This window comes from Oncorhynchus kisutch, linkage group LG18 (genome assembly GCF_002021735.2).
Source record: "Oncorhynchus kisutch isolate 150728-3 linkage group LG18, Okis_V2, whole genome shotgun sequence".
Lineage (NCBI taxonomy): Eukaryota > Metazoa > Chordata > Actinopteri > Salmoniformes > Salmonidae > Oncorhynchus > Oncorhynchus kisutch.
Genome location: NC_034191.2, coordinates 10999621 through 11017120, shown reverse-complemented (window position 1 = coordinate 11017120; position 17500 = coordinate 10999621). Strand labels below are relative to the sequence as shown.

At 48.8% G+C, this 17500-nt stretch overlaps 1 protein-coding gene across 1 annotated transcript in view; it reads left to right on the top strand.

The window, feature by feature from the left end:
* The window catches only part of LOC109909615 (ventricular zone-expressed PH domain-containing protein-like), a 231597-nt gene that overhangs the window by 145900 nt on the left and 68197 nt on the right, over positions 1-17500 (top strand). The window contains 3 exon segments of the mRNA XM_031795382.1: positions 1-316; positions 7867-8006; positions 8198-8326. The exon segment at positions 1-316 is cut by the window's left edge and continues 67 nt beyond it. Coding sequence (XP_031651242.1) covers positions 1-316; positions 7867-8006; positions 8198-8326 — 585 coding nt within the window.

Sequence of the window (17500 nt, the reverse complement as noted above, 5' to 3'; positions counted from 1 at the left end):
GAAGGGGTGGAGCTAACATCTGACGCATTCCTCTCAGAATCCCCACCCAATCAGCAAACAGAAGCCTTAGATACCTCTCCCACTGAGAGGAAACTAACCAATGAGAACTCCCTGTCTCCCTCCACCCCTCCCGCCATGCCCCGTGAGGAACAGAGGGATGGACAGGGAGAGGGGGAAGGAGGGAGAGGAGGAGGAATAGGAGAGTGGAAAGAGGACAAGCTGTACAGCCACCTGAGGGACAACATGGAGAAGATCAAAGAGTTCTGTTCTGAGATGGTTCAACAGATCCCCATACCAGAGCACTGTGTCATAGAAGGTACCCTGCTATTAATCAAATCAAATCAAAATGTTACATTCTCCGAATACAATACTTACAGTGAAAGCCCTTTTTAAACTAATATTACTTTAAGAAGTTGAGTAAAAAATAGATAAGTACATTTTTTTAAACATTTAATTAACTGTTCAGGAGTCTTATGGACCTAGACTTGGTGCTCCGGTCCCGCTTGCCGTGCGGTAGCAGAGAGAACAGTCTATGACTCGGGTGGCTGGAGTCTTTTACATTTTTTAGGGCCTTCCTCTGACACCGCCTGGTATAGAGGTCCCGGATGGCAGGAAGCTTGGCCCCGGTGATGTACTGGGCCGTTCTCACTACCCTCTGTAGTGACTTGCAGTCGGAGGCCTAGTAGTTTCCATACCAGGCAGTGATGCAACCAGTCCGGATTCTCTCGATGGTGCAGCTGTAGAAACTTTTGAGGATCTGAGGACCCATGCCAAATCTTTCCAGTCTCCTGAGGGGGAATAGGCTTTGTCGTGTCCTCTTCACGACTGTCTTAATGTGTTTGGACCATGATAGTTTGTTAGTGATGTGGACACCAAGGAACTTGAAGTTCTCAACCTGCTCCACTGCAGCCCCGTCGATGAGAATGGGGGCGTGCTCAGTCCTCTTTTTCCTGTAGTCCACAGTGATCTCCTTTGTCTTGATAATGGGAGAGGCTGTTGTACTTATACCACATGGTCAGGTCTCTGACCTCCTCCCTCCTCTCCTCTCATCATTGTCGGTGACAAGGCCTACCACTGTTTTGTCATCGGCAAACTTAATGATGGTGTTGGAGTTGTGCCTGGCCATGCAGTCATGAGTGAACAGGGAGTACAGGAGGGGACTAAGCACGCACCCCTGAGGGGCCCCTGTGTAATTAATGAATAGCATTACCAGCTCATTACCCTTCCATTACCAGCTCATTACCCTCCCATTACCACCTTATTACCCTGTCATTAACAGTTCCTTAACCTTCCATTACCAGCTCATTACCCTGCTATTAACAGCTCATTAACCTGTTATTACCGGTTTATTCCCCCGGCAATTACCCTTGCATTGCCAGCTCATTACCCTCCCATTACCAGTTCATTACCTACCAATTACCTGCTCAATACCCTGCCATTACTAGCTCATTAGACTGCCATTACCAGCTCATCACCCTGCCGTTATCAGCCCATTACCCTCCCAAATTGTGGGTGGATGGTAGGCCTCTTACTTGCCTTGCATGTTTGTAGCTGTCTGGCTGGTGTTGGTGAGCAGGGAGAGGCAGGAAGCAGAGATGGTTGGAGCTGTCTGGCTGATGTTGGTGAGCTAGGAGAGGCAGGAAGCAGAGATGGTTGGAGCTGTCTGGCTGATGTTGGTGAGCTAGGAGAGGCAGGAAGTAGAGATGGTTGGAGCTGTCTGGCTGGTGTTGGTGAGCTAGGAGAGGCAGGAAGCAGAGATGGTTGGAGCTGTCTGGCTGATGTTGGTGAGCAGGGAGAGGCAGGAAGCAGAGATGGTTGGAGCTGTCTGGCTGATGTTGGTGAGCTAGGAGAGGCAGGAAGCAGAGATGGTTGGAGCTGTCTGGCTGATGTTGGTGAGCTAGGAAAGGCAGGAAGTAGAGATGGTTGTAGCTGTCTGGCTGATGTTGGTGAGCTAGGAGAGGCAGGAAGCAGAGATGGTTGGAGCTGTCTGGCTGGTATTGGTGAGCAGGGAGAGGCAGGAAGTAGAAGATCCAGTGCATCGTTTTTATTTTAGTTTTTTTGGAGCAGGTGCAAATATTTACAAAGTATTCAAATCATCCAATAAGGTGCTGGACAGTCTGACTAGCCTTTAGGGCTCAGAACAACCCTCGCTAACCCCTGCAGAGCCAGGCAGCCATCTTCAACTTCCATAAAGATCCACACCTGAACATATATACCCTGGCAGAGACCAGGTGACAGGAAACACTTGTAGTAATAGATAGCACAAAGCCAATAAACACTTAGCGAAGTTAACAACTCTACAATAACACTTTAGATACTATAATCTGTACGATACCAACATCTATAGAATCCTGTTAAAGAACTGGACTAGAGCAGAAACTCTTCTCCCCCTAATTAGTACGGGAGTGTCACTTAATTAATGCGCAGACCATGGTCACCTGCTCTTGGTGGCCACGCCCCTCCAAATGCTACAACACATCTCACACAAACGTTTGTAAGTTCTGCTTTAGAATAGCATCATAACTAACAAACGTTCTGCTTTTACTTCTCACGTCTTCTGTGATTTCAATAACACCAACAGCGCATACTGAAATGTGCACTTTGGCGTATATGTTTATAAGGACCTCAGATATGGCCACTCCTCCCCTCCCACTTGCAGCGTAGCTCATTGCAAGACAGGTGAATTACTAATCCTCCCACTTGCAGCGTAGCTCATTGCAAGCTCATATAAGACAGGTGAATTACTAATCCTCCCAATTGGGATTTGAAAATAGTTGAGCATCGTCTTTAACATGTCAAAATGGCAAACAAGAATGTGTTTGACGATATTAGAGCCCATATGTCTTAATAGGACAGAGGGCTGACAGAGAAACTTCAGTGTGCCTTGTTATGGATTCTACTATTTTGGAGGGATACGACACCATCCTTTTAAATTGTATTTATTTAACCATTATTTAACCTTTATTTAACCATTATTTAACTAGGCAAGTCAGTTAAGAATAAATTCTTATTTTCAATGACAGCCTAGGAACAGTGGGTTAACTGTGTTTTTCAGGGGCAGAGCAACATATTTGTACCTTGTCAGCTCGGGGATTTGAACTTGCAACTTTTCGGTTCACTATCCCAACGCTCTAACCACTAGGCTACCCTGCCGGCCCCATCCTTCCATGTTTTGTCGATGGTGGTGGAAAACGCTGTCTCGGGCGCCGCTTCAGAATCTCCCATAAGTGTTCAATTGGTTTGAGATGGAGTGACAGTAGCACCTGTTTTCAATGTTCTTCGTGCCCCTCATTTACTCAAGAGTTTCCTTTATTTTGGCAGTTCCCTTTACGTCTGAAAGAAGGAGCGCCGGTAATGTGTTTTTATTTCAGGATTTGTCTCTAAATGAAAAGTCTGATCGGGTACAGTACACATTATCATGATGTTCACACACATTATCTGATCGGTACAGTACATCATGTTCACACACATTATCTGATCGGGTACAGTACATCATGATGTTCACACACATTATCATGATGTTCACACACATTATCATGATGTTCACACACATTATCATGATGTTCACACACATTATCTGATCGGTACAGTACATCATGTTCACACACATTATCTGATCGGGTACAGTACATCATGATGTTCACACACATTATCATGATGTTCACACACATTATCATGATGTTCACACACATTATCATGATGTTCACACACATTATCTGATCGGTACAGTACATCATGTTCACACACATTATCTGATCGGGTACAGTACATCATGATGTTCACACACATTATCATGATGTTCACACACATTATCTGATCGGTACAGTACATCATGTTCACACACATTATCTGATCGGGTACAGTACATCATGATGTTCACACACATTATCATGATGTTCACACACATTATCATGATGTTCACACACATTATCTGATCGGTACAGTACATCATGTTCACACACATTATCTGATCGGGTACAGTACATCATGATGTTCACACACATTATCATGATGTTCACACACATTATCTGATCGGTACAGTACATCATGTTCACACACATTATCTGATCGGTACAGTACATCATGATGTTCACACACATTATCATGATTCACACACATTATCATGATTCACACACATTATCATGATGTTCACACACATTATCATGATGTTCACACACATGATCTGATCAGTGATCATGATGGTAATGGGTTCGATCGTTATGTAACACTGAGCAGTACAGTACACACGTACACACACACACACACACACACACACACACACACACACACACACACACACACACACAGACACACACACACGGTACAATACAGTACACAGAGACAGTGTAAAGCAATCTGTGCCAACTCAGCTGTACAGGATGTGGTTACTCAAGGAGTCAACACACACATTCTGTTTCCCAGCGGAGTGTGAGGGGGCTTAAGGTGTGATTAGTGTCTCCTAGAGGAGGTCTGTGTTTTGACAAGGGCAGTGGAAGGGAAATAATTCATGCTGAACCCTGACCCCGACCCACACCCTAAACACATACACACACACATTGTGTAATCCCCCCCCCCCCACACACCCCACCTACACACTCACACACCTTCTCTCGCCCCCTCCATCTCCCCTACAGAGCTCAGACATGCCTGTAGTAACAGAGACACCAATGAATCAATGTATTTCAGTCGTCACCAGAAGGTGATGTTGAAAAATAAAACTAAAAGCCGAAAAATTAAAAAAAGGAGCAGCCATGAATGAATGAATGAATGAATGAATGAATGAATGAATGAAATGAATGAATTAATGAATTAAATGAATGAATGAATGAATGAAATGAATGAATGAAATGAATGAATGAATGAATGAATGAATGAAATGAATGAATGAAATGAATGAATGAATGAATGAATGAAATGAATGAATGAATGAATGAAATTAATGAATGAAATGAATGAATGAATGAATGAAATGAATGAATGAATGAATGAAATTAATGAATGAATGAATGAAATGAATGAATGAATGAATGAAATGAATGAATGAAATGAATGAATGAAATGAATGAATTAATGAAATGAATGAAATGAATGAATGTGCAGGTCTGCAGTAAATGTTGTGGCCGGCCGGGCTGCTGTATGTATGTAATGTTGTACTATTTAATTATGACTTATACAGAGTCCAGTCTGACCAGAAAAGGATGAGGGTTGGGGGTTCAAACAGACTCAGGGTCAGCAGCCCCAAATAAAACACCCTACACCCCATATCCCTCTCCACTCTACCCCTCTCCACTCTACCCCTCTCCTTCTGGGGGTACAGACTTAGGGTCAGCAGCCCCAAATAAAACACCCTACACCCCATACCCCTCTCCAATCTACCCCTCTCCATTCTACCCCAGTCCAATCTACCCCTCTCCATTCTACCCCAGTCCAATCTACCCCAATCCATTCTACCCCAGTCCAATCTACCCCTCTCCATTCTACCCCAGTCCAATCTACCCCAATCCATTCTACCCCAGTCCAATCTACCCCAGTCCATTCTACCCCAGTCCAATCTACCACAGTCCAATCTACCCCAGTCCAATCTACCCCAGTCCATTCTACCCCAGTCCAATCTACCCCTCTCCATTCTACCCCAGTCCAATCTACCCCTCTCCATTCTACCCCAGTCCAATCTACCCCAATCCATTATACCCCAGTCCATTCTACCCCAGTCCAATCTACCACAGTCCATTCTACCCCAGTCCAATCTACCCCAGTCCATTCTACTCCCAGTCCAATCTACCCCAGTCCATTCTACTCCCAGTCCAATCTACCCCAGTCCAATCTACCCCAGTCCATTCTACCCCAGTCCAATCTACCCCAGTCCATTCTACCCCAGTCCATTCTACCCCAGTCCATCTACCCCAGTCCAATCTACCCCAGTCCATTCTACCCCAGTCCATTCTACCCCAGTCCATTCTACCCCAGTCCAATCTACCCCAGTCCATTCTACCCCAGTCCAATCTACCCCAGTCCAATCTACCCCAGTCCAATCTACCCCAGTCCAATCTACCCCGGTCCAATCTACCCCCTCCATCTGTAAAGTAGGCCAGAGTGAGACCCAGCTAGACCCTCTCTTCTTCCTGTCTCTCCCTGGGTTAACAGTCCCTGTCTCTCCCTGAGTTAACAGTCCCTGTCTCTCCCTGTTGAGCCCTGGGTTAACAGTCCCTGTCTCTCCCTGGGTTAACAGTCCCTGTCTCTCCCTGGGTTAACAGTCCCTGTCTCTCCCTGTAGAGCCCTGGGTTAACAGTCCCTGTCTCTCCCAGGGTTAACAGTCCCTGTCTCTCCCAGGGTTAACAGTCCCTGTCTATCCCAGGGTTAACAGTCCCTGTCTCTTCCTGGATTAACAGTCGTTGTCTCTCCCTGGGTTAACAGTCGCTGTCTCTCTCTGGGTTAACAGTCCCTGTCTCTCCCAGGGTTAACAGTCCCTGTCTCTCCCTGGGTTAACAGTCGCTGTCTCTCTCTGGGTTAACAGTCCCTGTCTCTCCCAGGGTTAACAGTCCCTGTCTCTCCCTGGGTTAACAGTCGCTGTCTCTCCCTGTCTCTCCCTGGGTTAACAGTCGCTGTCTCTCCCTGTCTCTCCCTGGGTTAACAGTCACTGTCTCTCCCTGTCTCTCCCTGTCTCTCCCTGGGTTAACAGTCGCTGTCTCTCCCTGTCTCTCCCTGTCTCTCCCTGGGTTAACAGTCCCTGTCTCTCCCTGTCTCTCCCTGTCTCTCCCTGGGTTAACAGTCCCTGTCTCTCCCTGTCTCTCCCTGGGTTAACAGTCGCTGTCTCTCCCTGTCTCTCCCTGGGTTAACAGTCCCTGTCTCTCCCTGTCCCTCCCTGTCCCTCCCTGTCTCTCCCAGTTTGGAGTTTTAATTCTTCTAACATCACATCGTTGGTAACCAAGACACCAGAGCAGAGTGGAAGCAGAAGGTCTTTGATATGTTAGAAGCACTCTCTGAGCTCCACCCCAGACAGTTCAGTAGAGAATCCCTGCTGGTCTTTTTCATCTGACTACATCACTATAAACATTACATAGAGAAACAGAGAGACAGCAGACACACACTTTCTGTCTTTCACACACATACACACACACACACACACACACACACACACACACACACACACACACACACACACACACACACACACACACACACACACACTCTCACACATGCACACATACACACTCACACACGCACATGCACACACACACACACACACACACTCACAGGGAAATGGGTCGTGAAAGTAGAGGTGATGATAGATAGTGACAGGATGGGATGTTGTGATAGTCCCTACGGTTACCTTCTGTAACACCAGGGCCAAGGAGGAGACAGCCAGGAGTCACACCCATGGATCAGACAGCATACGTACAACAGCACACACACACACACACACACACACACACACACACACACACACACACACACACACACACACACACACACACACACACACACACACACACCAAGCAGACAGCACAATCACAGCTCTAACTGCAAACACACCCACTGAAACACATGTACACTCTCTCATTGCATAGAGTTTAGTGGGTATATAAAGAGTTTGAGTTTCTCCCTGAGCTTTGGGCAGTGCTGAGTAATGGAATGTAATGTAAGGCCATGTGTGTCAAGGGTAACGGTGGTACAGACCTACAGTTTAATTCTACAGGCTTTAACCCGCCATCGTCAGAGTCACAGGGAGGGCAGGAAAGGAGATGACTGGACACGTTGTAGAGTGAGTAAGGTTTAGAAAAGACTGAAACTGATCAAAAACACTCAATAGAATTGTCTTACTAGTTTGTGTGTGTGTGTGTGTGCATGCACCTCTGTGGGTTTTAGACTCGAGCCAGGGAAGTGTGGCGAAGCTGTCGTTCTCGTGCCCTCTGAAGGGACGTTACTGTCTCTATACCAAGTCCTGTTTCACCCTCACCAGCCTCCAGCCACACCTCTGGATCAACATCATGCTGCTTCACCTACAGGTGTGTGCTCTATAACACAACAAAACACGCACACTCACTCACTCACACACACACACACACACACACACACACACACACACACACACACACACACACACACACACACACACACACACACACACACACACACACACACACACACAGGTGATGTCTCTATTGGATGAAATCTCCTTTTCTCCCTGTCCTCACAGAGTCAGCACAGCGCTCCTCTCTCCTCTCTGGATGACAGTGTGCGGAGGTTGGGGAGACTGTGGGAGGGGACCCAGCTAAAAGGAGCTCACAGCTTCTCCATGACCCAACAGCCCACTCCACACAGAAAGGTACGGTGCGTGTGTGTTCGCGTGTATACGTACTCTATTCCCTCCAGATAGAAGAAATGACCTCATTGACTACGGAGCCTGAGAACCAGAGTGCCGGCGTAAAAGAGGTTCAAAGTTCAACAAAAGCTCAGAACAACATTTCCTCCCTTTTGTTTACTTCCACAGCTCTTTAAAGGGCCACTTGTGTAAGCAACAGCCACTCTGTCATTAGCAAGATGTGTAGTGTGTGTCATCTCTCATATACCCAGCCACTCTGTCATTAGCAAGATGTGTAGTGTGTGTCATCTCTCATATACCCAGCCACTCTGTCATTAGCAAGATGTGTAGTGTGTGTCATCTCTCATATACCCAGCCACTCTGTCATTAGCAAGATGTGTAGTGTGTGTCATCTCTCATATACCCAGCCACTCTGTCATTAGCAAGATGTGTAGTGTGTGTCATCTCTCATATACCCAGCCACTCTGTCATTAGCAAGATGTGTAGTGTGTGTCATCTCTCATATACCCAGCCACTCTGTCATTAGCAAGATGTGTAGTGTGTGTCATCTCTCATATACCCAGCCACTCTGTCATTAGCAAGATGTGTAGTGTGTGTCATCTCTCATATACCCAGCCACTCTGTCATTAGCAAGATGTGTAGTGTGTGTCATCTCTCATATACCCAGCCACTCTGTCATTAGCAAGATGTGTAGTGTGTGTCATCTCTCATATACCCAGCCACTCTGTCATTAGCAAGATGTGTAGTGTGTGTCATCTCTCATATACCCAGCCACTCTGTCATTAGCAAGATGTGTAGTGTGTGTCATCTCTCATATACCCAGCCACTCTGTCATTAGCAAGATGTGTAGTGTGTGTCATCTCTCATATACCCAGCCACTCTGTCATTAGCAAGATGTGTAGTGTGTGTCATCTCTCATATACCCAGCCACTCTGTCATTAGCAAGATGTGTAGTGTGTGTCATCTCTCATATACCCAGCCACTCTGTCATTAGCAAGATGTGTAGTGTGTGTCATCTCTCATATACCCAGCCACTCTGTCATTAGCAAGATGTGTAGTGTGTGTCATCTCTCATATACCCAGCCACTCTGTCATTAGCAAGATGTGTAGTGTGTGTCATCTCTCATATACCCAGCCACTCTGTCATTAGCAAGATGTGTAGTGTGTGTCATCTCTCATATACCCCCTCATTACGAGACATGCTAAGTGGTCAGTAGGAACAAATTAGACAACAGAAGAAAATACAGCTGTCATTTTGCTTTCCTTCAAAAGGGGGCGGGGCCATTGTTTAAAGGGGAAAGAACCATTATTTTAACAGGGGGCGGGGCCATTGTTTAAAGGGGAAAGAACAATTATTTTAAAAGGGGGCGGGGCCATTGTTTAAAGGGGAAAGAACCATTATTTTAAAAGGGGGCGGGGCCATTGTTTAAAGGGGAAAGAACCATTATTTTAAAAGGGGGCGGGGCCATTGTTTAAAGGGGAAATAACCATTATTTTAAAAGGGGGCGGGGCCATTGTTTAAAGGGGAAAGAACCATTATTTTAAAAGGGGGCGGGGCCATTGTTTAAAGGGGAAAGAACCATTATTTTAAAAGGGGGCGGGGCCATTGTTTAAAGGGGAAAGAACTGTTATTTTAAAAGGGGGCGGGCTCATTGTTTAAATGGGAAAGAACCGTTATTGTAAAAGAGGGCGGGGTCATTGTTTAAATGGGAAAGAACCGTTATTTTAAAAGGGGGCGGGGCCATTGTTTAATACGGTGTTTTGACTGTACAGAGACAAGCCGACTATTTATTTTACTAGGCAAGTCAGTTAAGAACAAATTCTTATTTTCAATGACGGCCTAGGAACAGTGGGTTAACTGCCTGTTCAGGGGCAGAACGACAGATTTGTACCTTGTCAGCTCGGGGATTCGAACTTGCAACCTTTCGGTTACTAGTCCAACGCTCTAACCACTAGGCTACCCTGCCGCCCTATGACATCCATATGAAGTTTATTAAACATTGGGCATGTTACGTTCCCCAGCAAGAAACCAAAACATTTCGCTCAAACAGAAAGGAGAAAGAACAAAAACTCACTGACCATCGACCAAATCGAAACAGGTGGACGTTTTAGGAGGGGTTCTGAAAGATGAGGGTGTCCACGGGGGTGTCATGGGGGTGTCATGGGGGTGTCCACTGACTGTTGACTAGCAACAACAAGTGGGACGAAAAATGAAACCCTCACCAAACTTAGACAGCAAACAAACCGTAAAGTGGAGGAAAACAAAAACAGATCAGATAAAGGATTTGTTAAAAAAAATATATCATTTAGAGACAAATTAGTGAGAGCTAGCTAAAGGTGTTAACCCTTCACATACTTTGGTGTGAAAAGTGCAAATAAACCCCAGAACAACAGCAAAGGCCTTTGTGAAGATGCTGGAGGAAACAGGTACAAAAGTATCTATATCCACAGTAAAATGAGTCCTATATCGACATAACCTGGAAGGCCGCTCAGCAAGGTTTCTTCCACTGCTCCAAAACCCCTATAAAAAAGCCAGACTACGGTTTGCAACTGCACATGGGGACAAAGATCGCACTTTTGGAGAAATGTCCTCTGGTCTGCTGAAACAACAATTCAACTGTTTGGCCATAGTGACCATCGTTATGTTTGGAGGAAAAAGGGGGAGCGCCTGCAAGCCGAAGAACACCATCCCAACCGTGAAGCATGGGGGTGGCAGCATCATGTTGTGGAGGTGCTTTGCTGCAGGAGGGACTGGTGCACTACAGAAAATAGATGGCATCATGAGGCAGGACAATTATGTGAATATATTTAAGCAACTTCTCAAGACATCTTGGATCTTGAGTGCAAATGGGTCTTCCAAATGGACAATGACCCCAAGCATACTTCCAAAGTTGTGGCAAAATGGCTTACAGACAACAAAGTCAAGGTATTGGAGTGGCCATCACAAAGCCCTGACCTCAATCCCATATAAAATGTTGTGGGCAGAACTGAAAATGCGTGTGTGAGCAAGGAGGCCTACAAACCTGACTCAGTTACACCAGCTCTGTCAGGAGGAATGGGCCCAGATTCACCCAACTTATTGTGGGAAGCTTATGGAAGGCTACCTGAAACTTTTGACCCAAGTTGAACAATTTAAAGGCAATGCTACCAAATACTAATTGAGTGTATTTAAACCTCTGTCCCACCCGGAATGTGATGAAAGAAATAAAAGCTGAAATAAATAATTCTCTCTACTATTATTCTGACATTTCACAGTCTTATAATAAAGTGGTGATCCTAACTGACCTCAAGACAGGGAATTTTTACTAGGATTAAATGTCAGGAATTGTAAAAAAAAAAAAAAAAAAAAAAAAGAGTTTAAATGTATTTGGCTAAGGTGACTTCAACTGTACATCAGACAAACACCACAATACTAAGAAACTTCTCTGGATATCATGCTGATGCCCCAGTCTGGTTGGTTCTGTGTTTTACCTGCTTGTAAAGAACCCAGCAGTTCCAGTCCACATTTGGAACAGATCTGAGCATTCTTAACTCAACCACTGTGGACCCTATAAACAACATGGGGCACACTCTGGGCCTCTTCCAGCATGGCTCAGCAGTTAGAGCCATTCACCATGGTCCTCTGGTCCCCTTACACTCTAGTCCTCTGGTACTCTGGTCCTCTGGTACTCTGGTCCTCTAGTACTCTAGTCGTCTGGTACTCTGGTCCTCTGGTACTCTGGTACTCTAGTACTCTAGTACTCTGGTCCTCTGGTACTCTGGTCCTCTGGTACTCTGGTCCTCTGGTACTCTAGTCCTCTGGTCCTCTGGTCCTCTGGTACTCTGGTCCTCTGGTCCTCTAGTCCTCTAGTCCTCTGGTCCTCTGGTACTCTGGTACTCTGGTCCTCTGGTACTCTGGTACTCTAGTACTCTGGTCCCCTTGCACTCTAGTCGTCTGGTACTCTGGTCCTCTAGTCCTCTGGTATTCTGGTCCTCTGGTACTCTGGTCCCCTTGCACTCTTGTACTCTGGTCCTCTGGTCTTCTGGTCCTCTGGTCCTCTGGTACTCTAGTCCTCTGGTCCTCTGGTCCTCTGGTACTCTGGTCCTCTGGTCCTCTAGTCCTCTAGTCCTCTGGTCCTCTGGTACTCTGGTACTCTGGTCCTCTGGTACTCTGGTACTCTAGTACTCTGGTCCCCTTGCACTCTAGTCGTCTGGTACTCTGGTACTCTGGTACTCTAGTACTCTGGTCCCCTTGCACTCTAGTCGTCTGGTACTCTGGTCCTCTAGTCCTCTGGTATTCTGGTCCTCTGGTACTCTGGTCCCCTTGCACTCTTGTACTCTGGTACTCTGGTACTCTAGTATTCTGGTCCTCTGGTACTCTAGTCCTCTGGTCCTCTGGTCCTCTGGTACTCTGGTCCTCTGGTCCTCTAGTCCTCTAGTCCTCTGGTCCTCTGGTACTCTGGTACTCTGGTCCTCTGGTACTCTGGTCCTCTGGTCCTCTGGTCCTCTGGTACTCTGGTACTCTAGTACTCTGGTCCCCTTGCACTCTAGTCGTCTGGTACTCTGGTCCTCTGGTACTCTGGTACTCTGGTCCTCTGGTACTCTGGTCCTCTGGTCCTCTGGTACTCTGGTACTCTAGTACTCTGGTCCCCTTGCACTCTAGTCGTCTGGTACTCTGGTCCTCTGGTACTCTGGTCCTCTGGTACTCTGGTCCTCTGGTACTCTGGTCCTCTGGTCCCCTTACACTCTAGTCCTCTGGTACTCTGGTCCTCTGGTCCCATTACACTCTAGTCCTCTGGTACTCTGGTCCTCTGGTACTCTAGTCCTCTGGTACTCTGGTACTCTAGTACTCTGGTCCCCTTGCACTCTAGTCGTCTGGTACTCTGGTCCTCTGGTACTCTGGTCCTCTGGTACTCTGGTCCTCTGGTACTCTGGTCCTCTGGTCCCCTTACACTCTAGTCCTCTGGTACTCTGGTCCTCTGGTCCCATTACACTCTAGTCCTCTGGTACTCTGGTCCTCTGGTACTCTAGTCCTCTGGTACTCTGGTACTCTAGTACTCTGGTCCTCTGGTACTCTGGTACTCTGGTACTCTGGTACTCTGGTCCCCTTACACTCTAGTCCTCTGGTACTCTAGTACTCTGGTACTCCGGTACTCTGGTCCTCTGGTACTCTGGTCCCCTTGCACTCTGGTACTCTGGTACTCTAGTACTCTGGTACTCTGGTACTCTGGTACTCTGGTCCCCTTGCACTCTGGTACTCTGGTCCTCTGGTCTCCTGGTCCTCTGCAATAAGAAACACATGTGTCTGACTGAGGTTTTATTACTCTGCTAATCAACTTCCTGCTGATAGGAAAAGTCTAAGTGAGGCAAGCTTTTCATGGGAATGCAGTACAGAGGGGAAGGGAACGCTGAGGATACATCCGGGGGAGAGGGAATAGGAGACAGAGGGAGAGAGGGGGCAGAAGACCGAGGGGGAGTGGGGGCAGGAGACAGAGTTGGAGACGGGGCAGGAGACAGAGGGGGAGAGGGGACAGGGGCGGGAGGCAGAGGGGGAGAGGGTACAGGAGACAGAGGGGGAGTGGGGGCAGGAGACAGAGGGGGAGTGGGGGCAGGAGACAGAGTTGGAGAGGGGGCAGGAGACAGAGGGGGAGTGGGGGCAGGAGACAGAGGGGGAGTGGGGGCAGGAGACAGAGTTGGAGAGGGGGCAGGAGACAGAGGGGGAGTGGGGGCAGGAGACAGAGGGGGAGAGGGGACAGGAGACAGAGGGGGAGAGGGGACAGGAGACAGAGAGGGAGAGGGTACAGGAGACAGAGTTGGAGAGGGCGCAGGAGACAGAGGGGGAGTGGGGACAGGAGACAGAGAGGGAGAGGGTACAGGAGACAGAGTTGGAGAGGGGGCAGGAGACAGAGAGGGAGAGGGGGCAGGAGACAGAGAGGGAGAGGGGGCAGGAGACAGAGTTGGAGAGGGGGCAGGAGACAGAGTTGGAGAGGGGGCAGGAGACAGAGGGGGAGTGGGGGCAGGAGACAGAGAGGGAGAGGGGGCAGGAGACAGAGTTGGAGAGGGGGCAGGAGACATAGAGGGAGAGGGGGCAGGAGACAGAGAGGGAGAGGGGGCAGGAGACAGAGTTGGAGAGGGGGAAGGAGACAGAGTTGGAGAAGGGGCAGGAGACAGAGGGGGAGAGGGGGCAGGAGACAGAGTTGGAGAGGGGGCAGGAGACAGAGGGGGAGAGGGTACAGGTGACAGAGGAGGAGAGGGGGCAGGAGACAGAGGGGGAGTGGGGGCAGGAGAAAGAGTTGGAGAGGGGGCAGGAGACAGAGTTGGAGAGGGGGCAGGAGACAGAGAGGGAGAGGGGGCAGGAGACAGAGAGGGAGAGGGGGCAGGAGACAGAGTTGGAGGGGGCAGGAGACAGAGTTGGAGAGGGGGTAGGAGACAGAGGGGAGAGGGGGCAGGAGACAGAGTTGGAGAGGGGGCAGGAGACAGAGGGGGAGAGGGTACAGGTGACAGAGGAGGAGAGGGGGGCAGGAGACAGAGGGGGAGTGGGGGCAGGAGAAAGAGTTGGAGAGGGGGCAGGAGACAGAGGGGGGAGAGGGGGCAGGAGACAGAGTTGGAGAGGGGGCAGGAGACAGAGTTGGAGAGGGGGCAGGAGACAGAGTTGGAGAGGGGGCAGGAGACAGAGGGGGAGAGGGGACAGGGGCGGGAGGCAGAGGGGGAGAGGGTACAGGAGACAGAGGGGGAGAGGGTACAGGTGACAGAGGAGGAGAGGGTACAGGAGACAGAGAGGGAGAGGGGGCAGGAGACAGAGGGGAAGAGGGGGCAGAAGATAGGGGGAGAGTGGGCTGAGGGTACAGGAGACAGAGGGGGGGGGGCAGGAGACAGAGGGGGAGATGGATCGGGAGACAGAGGAGGAGAGGTGTTGGGAAGGAAATTATGAGATTGGGTAGAGAGACTGAGGGAGGGAGGAGGCCGAGGGTAAGAGATTACGAGAGGGTAAGAGTTGACATAGGAGACCTGTTGTCTCCGTCAGAACAAGTTGTAAATGTCATTACCCCCGCCTCTCTCACCTGTAATGTGTTTGAAATGGAGACCGACCATTCTTTTACCACACAGCCTGGCTCAGTTACGTGTGTGTGTGTGTGTGTGTGTGTGTGTGTGTGTGTGTGTGTGTGTGTGTGTGTGTGTGTGTGTGTGTGTGTGTGTGTGTGTGTGTGTGTGTGTTTAATGGAGTGCTACCAGTGTATGACACAGCCTGGCTGAGTTAGACTCTGGTGCCCAGCATAGCTTCTCTCCTAATTATTACTCTTCCGACCACTTCAAGGAGCATAATTGCCGTTCCGTTGCATTGGAGCGCGACACAGAGACTTGGCTCTGTGTTTGTGTCTGTCTGTCAGTGTGTGTTCAGACCATCTGCTGGGGGTAGTTCTTGTCAGAGCGAAGCATCAACACGATCAGGGGAATTCTTCATTTCTCGCTAGTGTTTTTCATGGAATAGACACGCAGGATCGTAATTCAACCAGCTCCAGGAGAGGGCATCACTCTAAACCGTAACAGAGAGGAAAGAGGGAGAGAGAAAAATAAGAGACAGAACGAGAGGCCACAATCATTTCCACCTGGAAGAGTAGGTTATTGGTAGGTTATTTATGTGATGTGTTGATATTACCTCTCTAAAATAGAGTACTTTTTGTCCCCCCTGTACCTACTACTTTATCCTCGCTTATCTCCTCTTATCCCCCTCTCCCCCTCTACCTCTCCCCCATCTCTCCCTCTACCTCTCCCTCCCTCTACCTCTCCCTGACCTCCCTCTCCCTCTACCTCTCCTCTACCTCTCTCTCCTTCTCCCTCTCCCTCTCCCTCTCCCTCTCCCTCCCTCTCCCTCTCCCTCTCCCTCTCCCTCTCCCTCTCCCTCTCCCTCTCCCTCTACCTCTCCTCTACCTCTACCTCTCCCTCTCCCTCTCCCTCTCCCTCTCCCTCTCCCTCTCCCTCTCCCTCCCTCTACCCTCTCCCTCCCTCTACCTCTCCCTCTCCTTCTCCCCCATCTCTCCCCTCACCCCCTATCTCTACCTCTCCCTCTTCCTCTCCCTCTACCTCTTCTTCTCCCTCTACCCCTCCCTCTCCCTCACCCTCTCTCCCTCTCCCTGTCCCTCTCCCCATCTCTCCCTCACCCTCTCTCCCTCTCCCTGTCCCTCTCCCCATCTCTCCCTCTCGCCCTGTCCCTCTTCCCCCATCTCTACCTCTCCCTGTCCCTCCCCCCATCTCTCCCTCTCCCTGTTCCTCTCCCCCATCTCTCCCTGTCCCTCTCCCTGGCCCTATCCCCCATCTCTCCCTCTCCCTCTCCCTGTCCCTCTCCCCCATCTCTCCCTCTCCCTGTCCTCTCCCCATCTCTCCCTCTACCTCTCCCTGTCCCTCTCCCCATCTCTCCCTCTCCCTCTCCCTGTCCCTCTCCCCCATCTCTCCATCTCCCTCTCCCTCTCCCTCTACCTCTCCCTCTACCTCTCCCTCCATCTCCTGAGGTTTACCAAAGGGGGTCAGTTGCATGAGGTCTGTGGAATATCTTCTGCACCTTGAACACATTACAATAATGTCCTTCTGACAGTGACAGACCGTACAGAGAGACACAGGACCACAAATACAAATTCCATCTAGACACCGTTGCCCAAGAGCACACAAAAAACTATTCATACCTTGGCCTAAACATCAGCGCCACAGGTAACTTCCACAGAAGCTGTAAACGATCTGAGAGACAAGGCAAGAAGGGCCTTCTACGCCATCGAAAGCAACATAAAATTAGACATACCAATTAGGATCTGGCTAAAAATACTTGAATCAGTCATAGAGCCCATTGCCCTTTATGGATGTGAGGTCTGGGGTCGGCTCACCAACCAAGATTTCACAAAATGGGACAAACACCAAATTGAGACTGAGAATTCTACAAAATGCAAAATGCAAATCCTGCAAAAATATCCTTCGCGTACAACGTAGAACACCAAAAAATGCATGCAGAGCAGAATTAGGCCGATACCCACTAATTATCAAAATCCAGAAAAGAGCCGTCAAATTCTACAACCACCTAAAAGGAAGCGATTCCCAAACCTTCCATAACAAAGCCATCACCAACATGAACCTAGGGAAGAGTCCCTTAAGCAAGCTGGTCCTGGGGCTCTGTTCACAAACACAAACAAACCCCACAGAGTCCCAGGACAA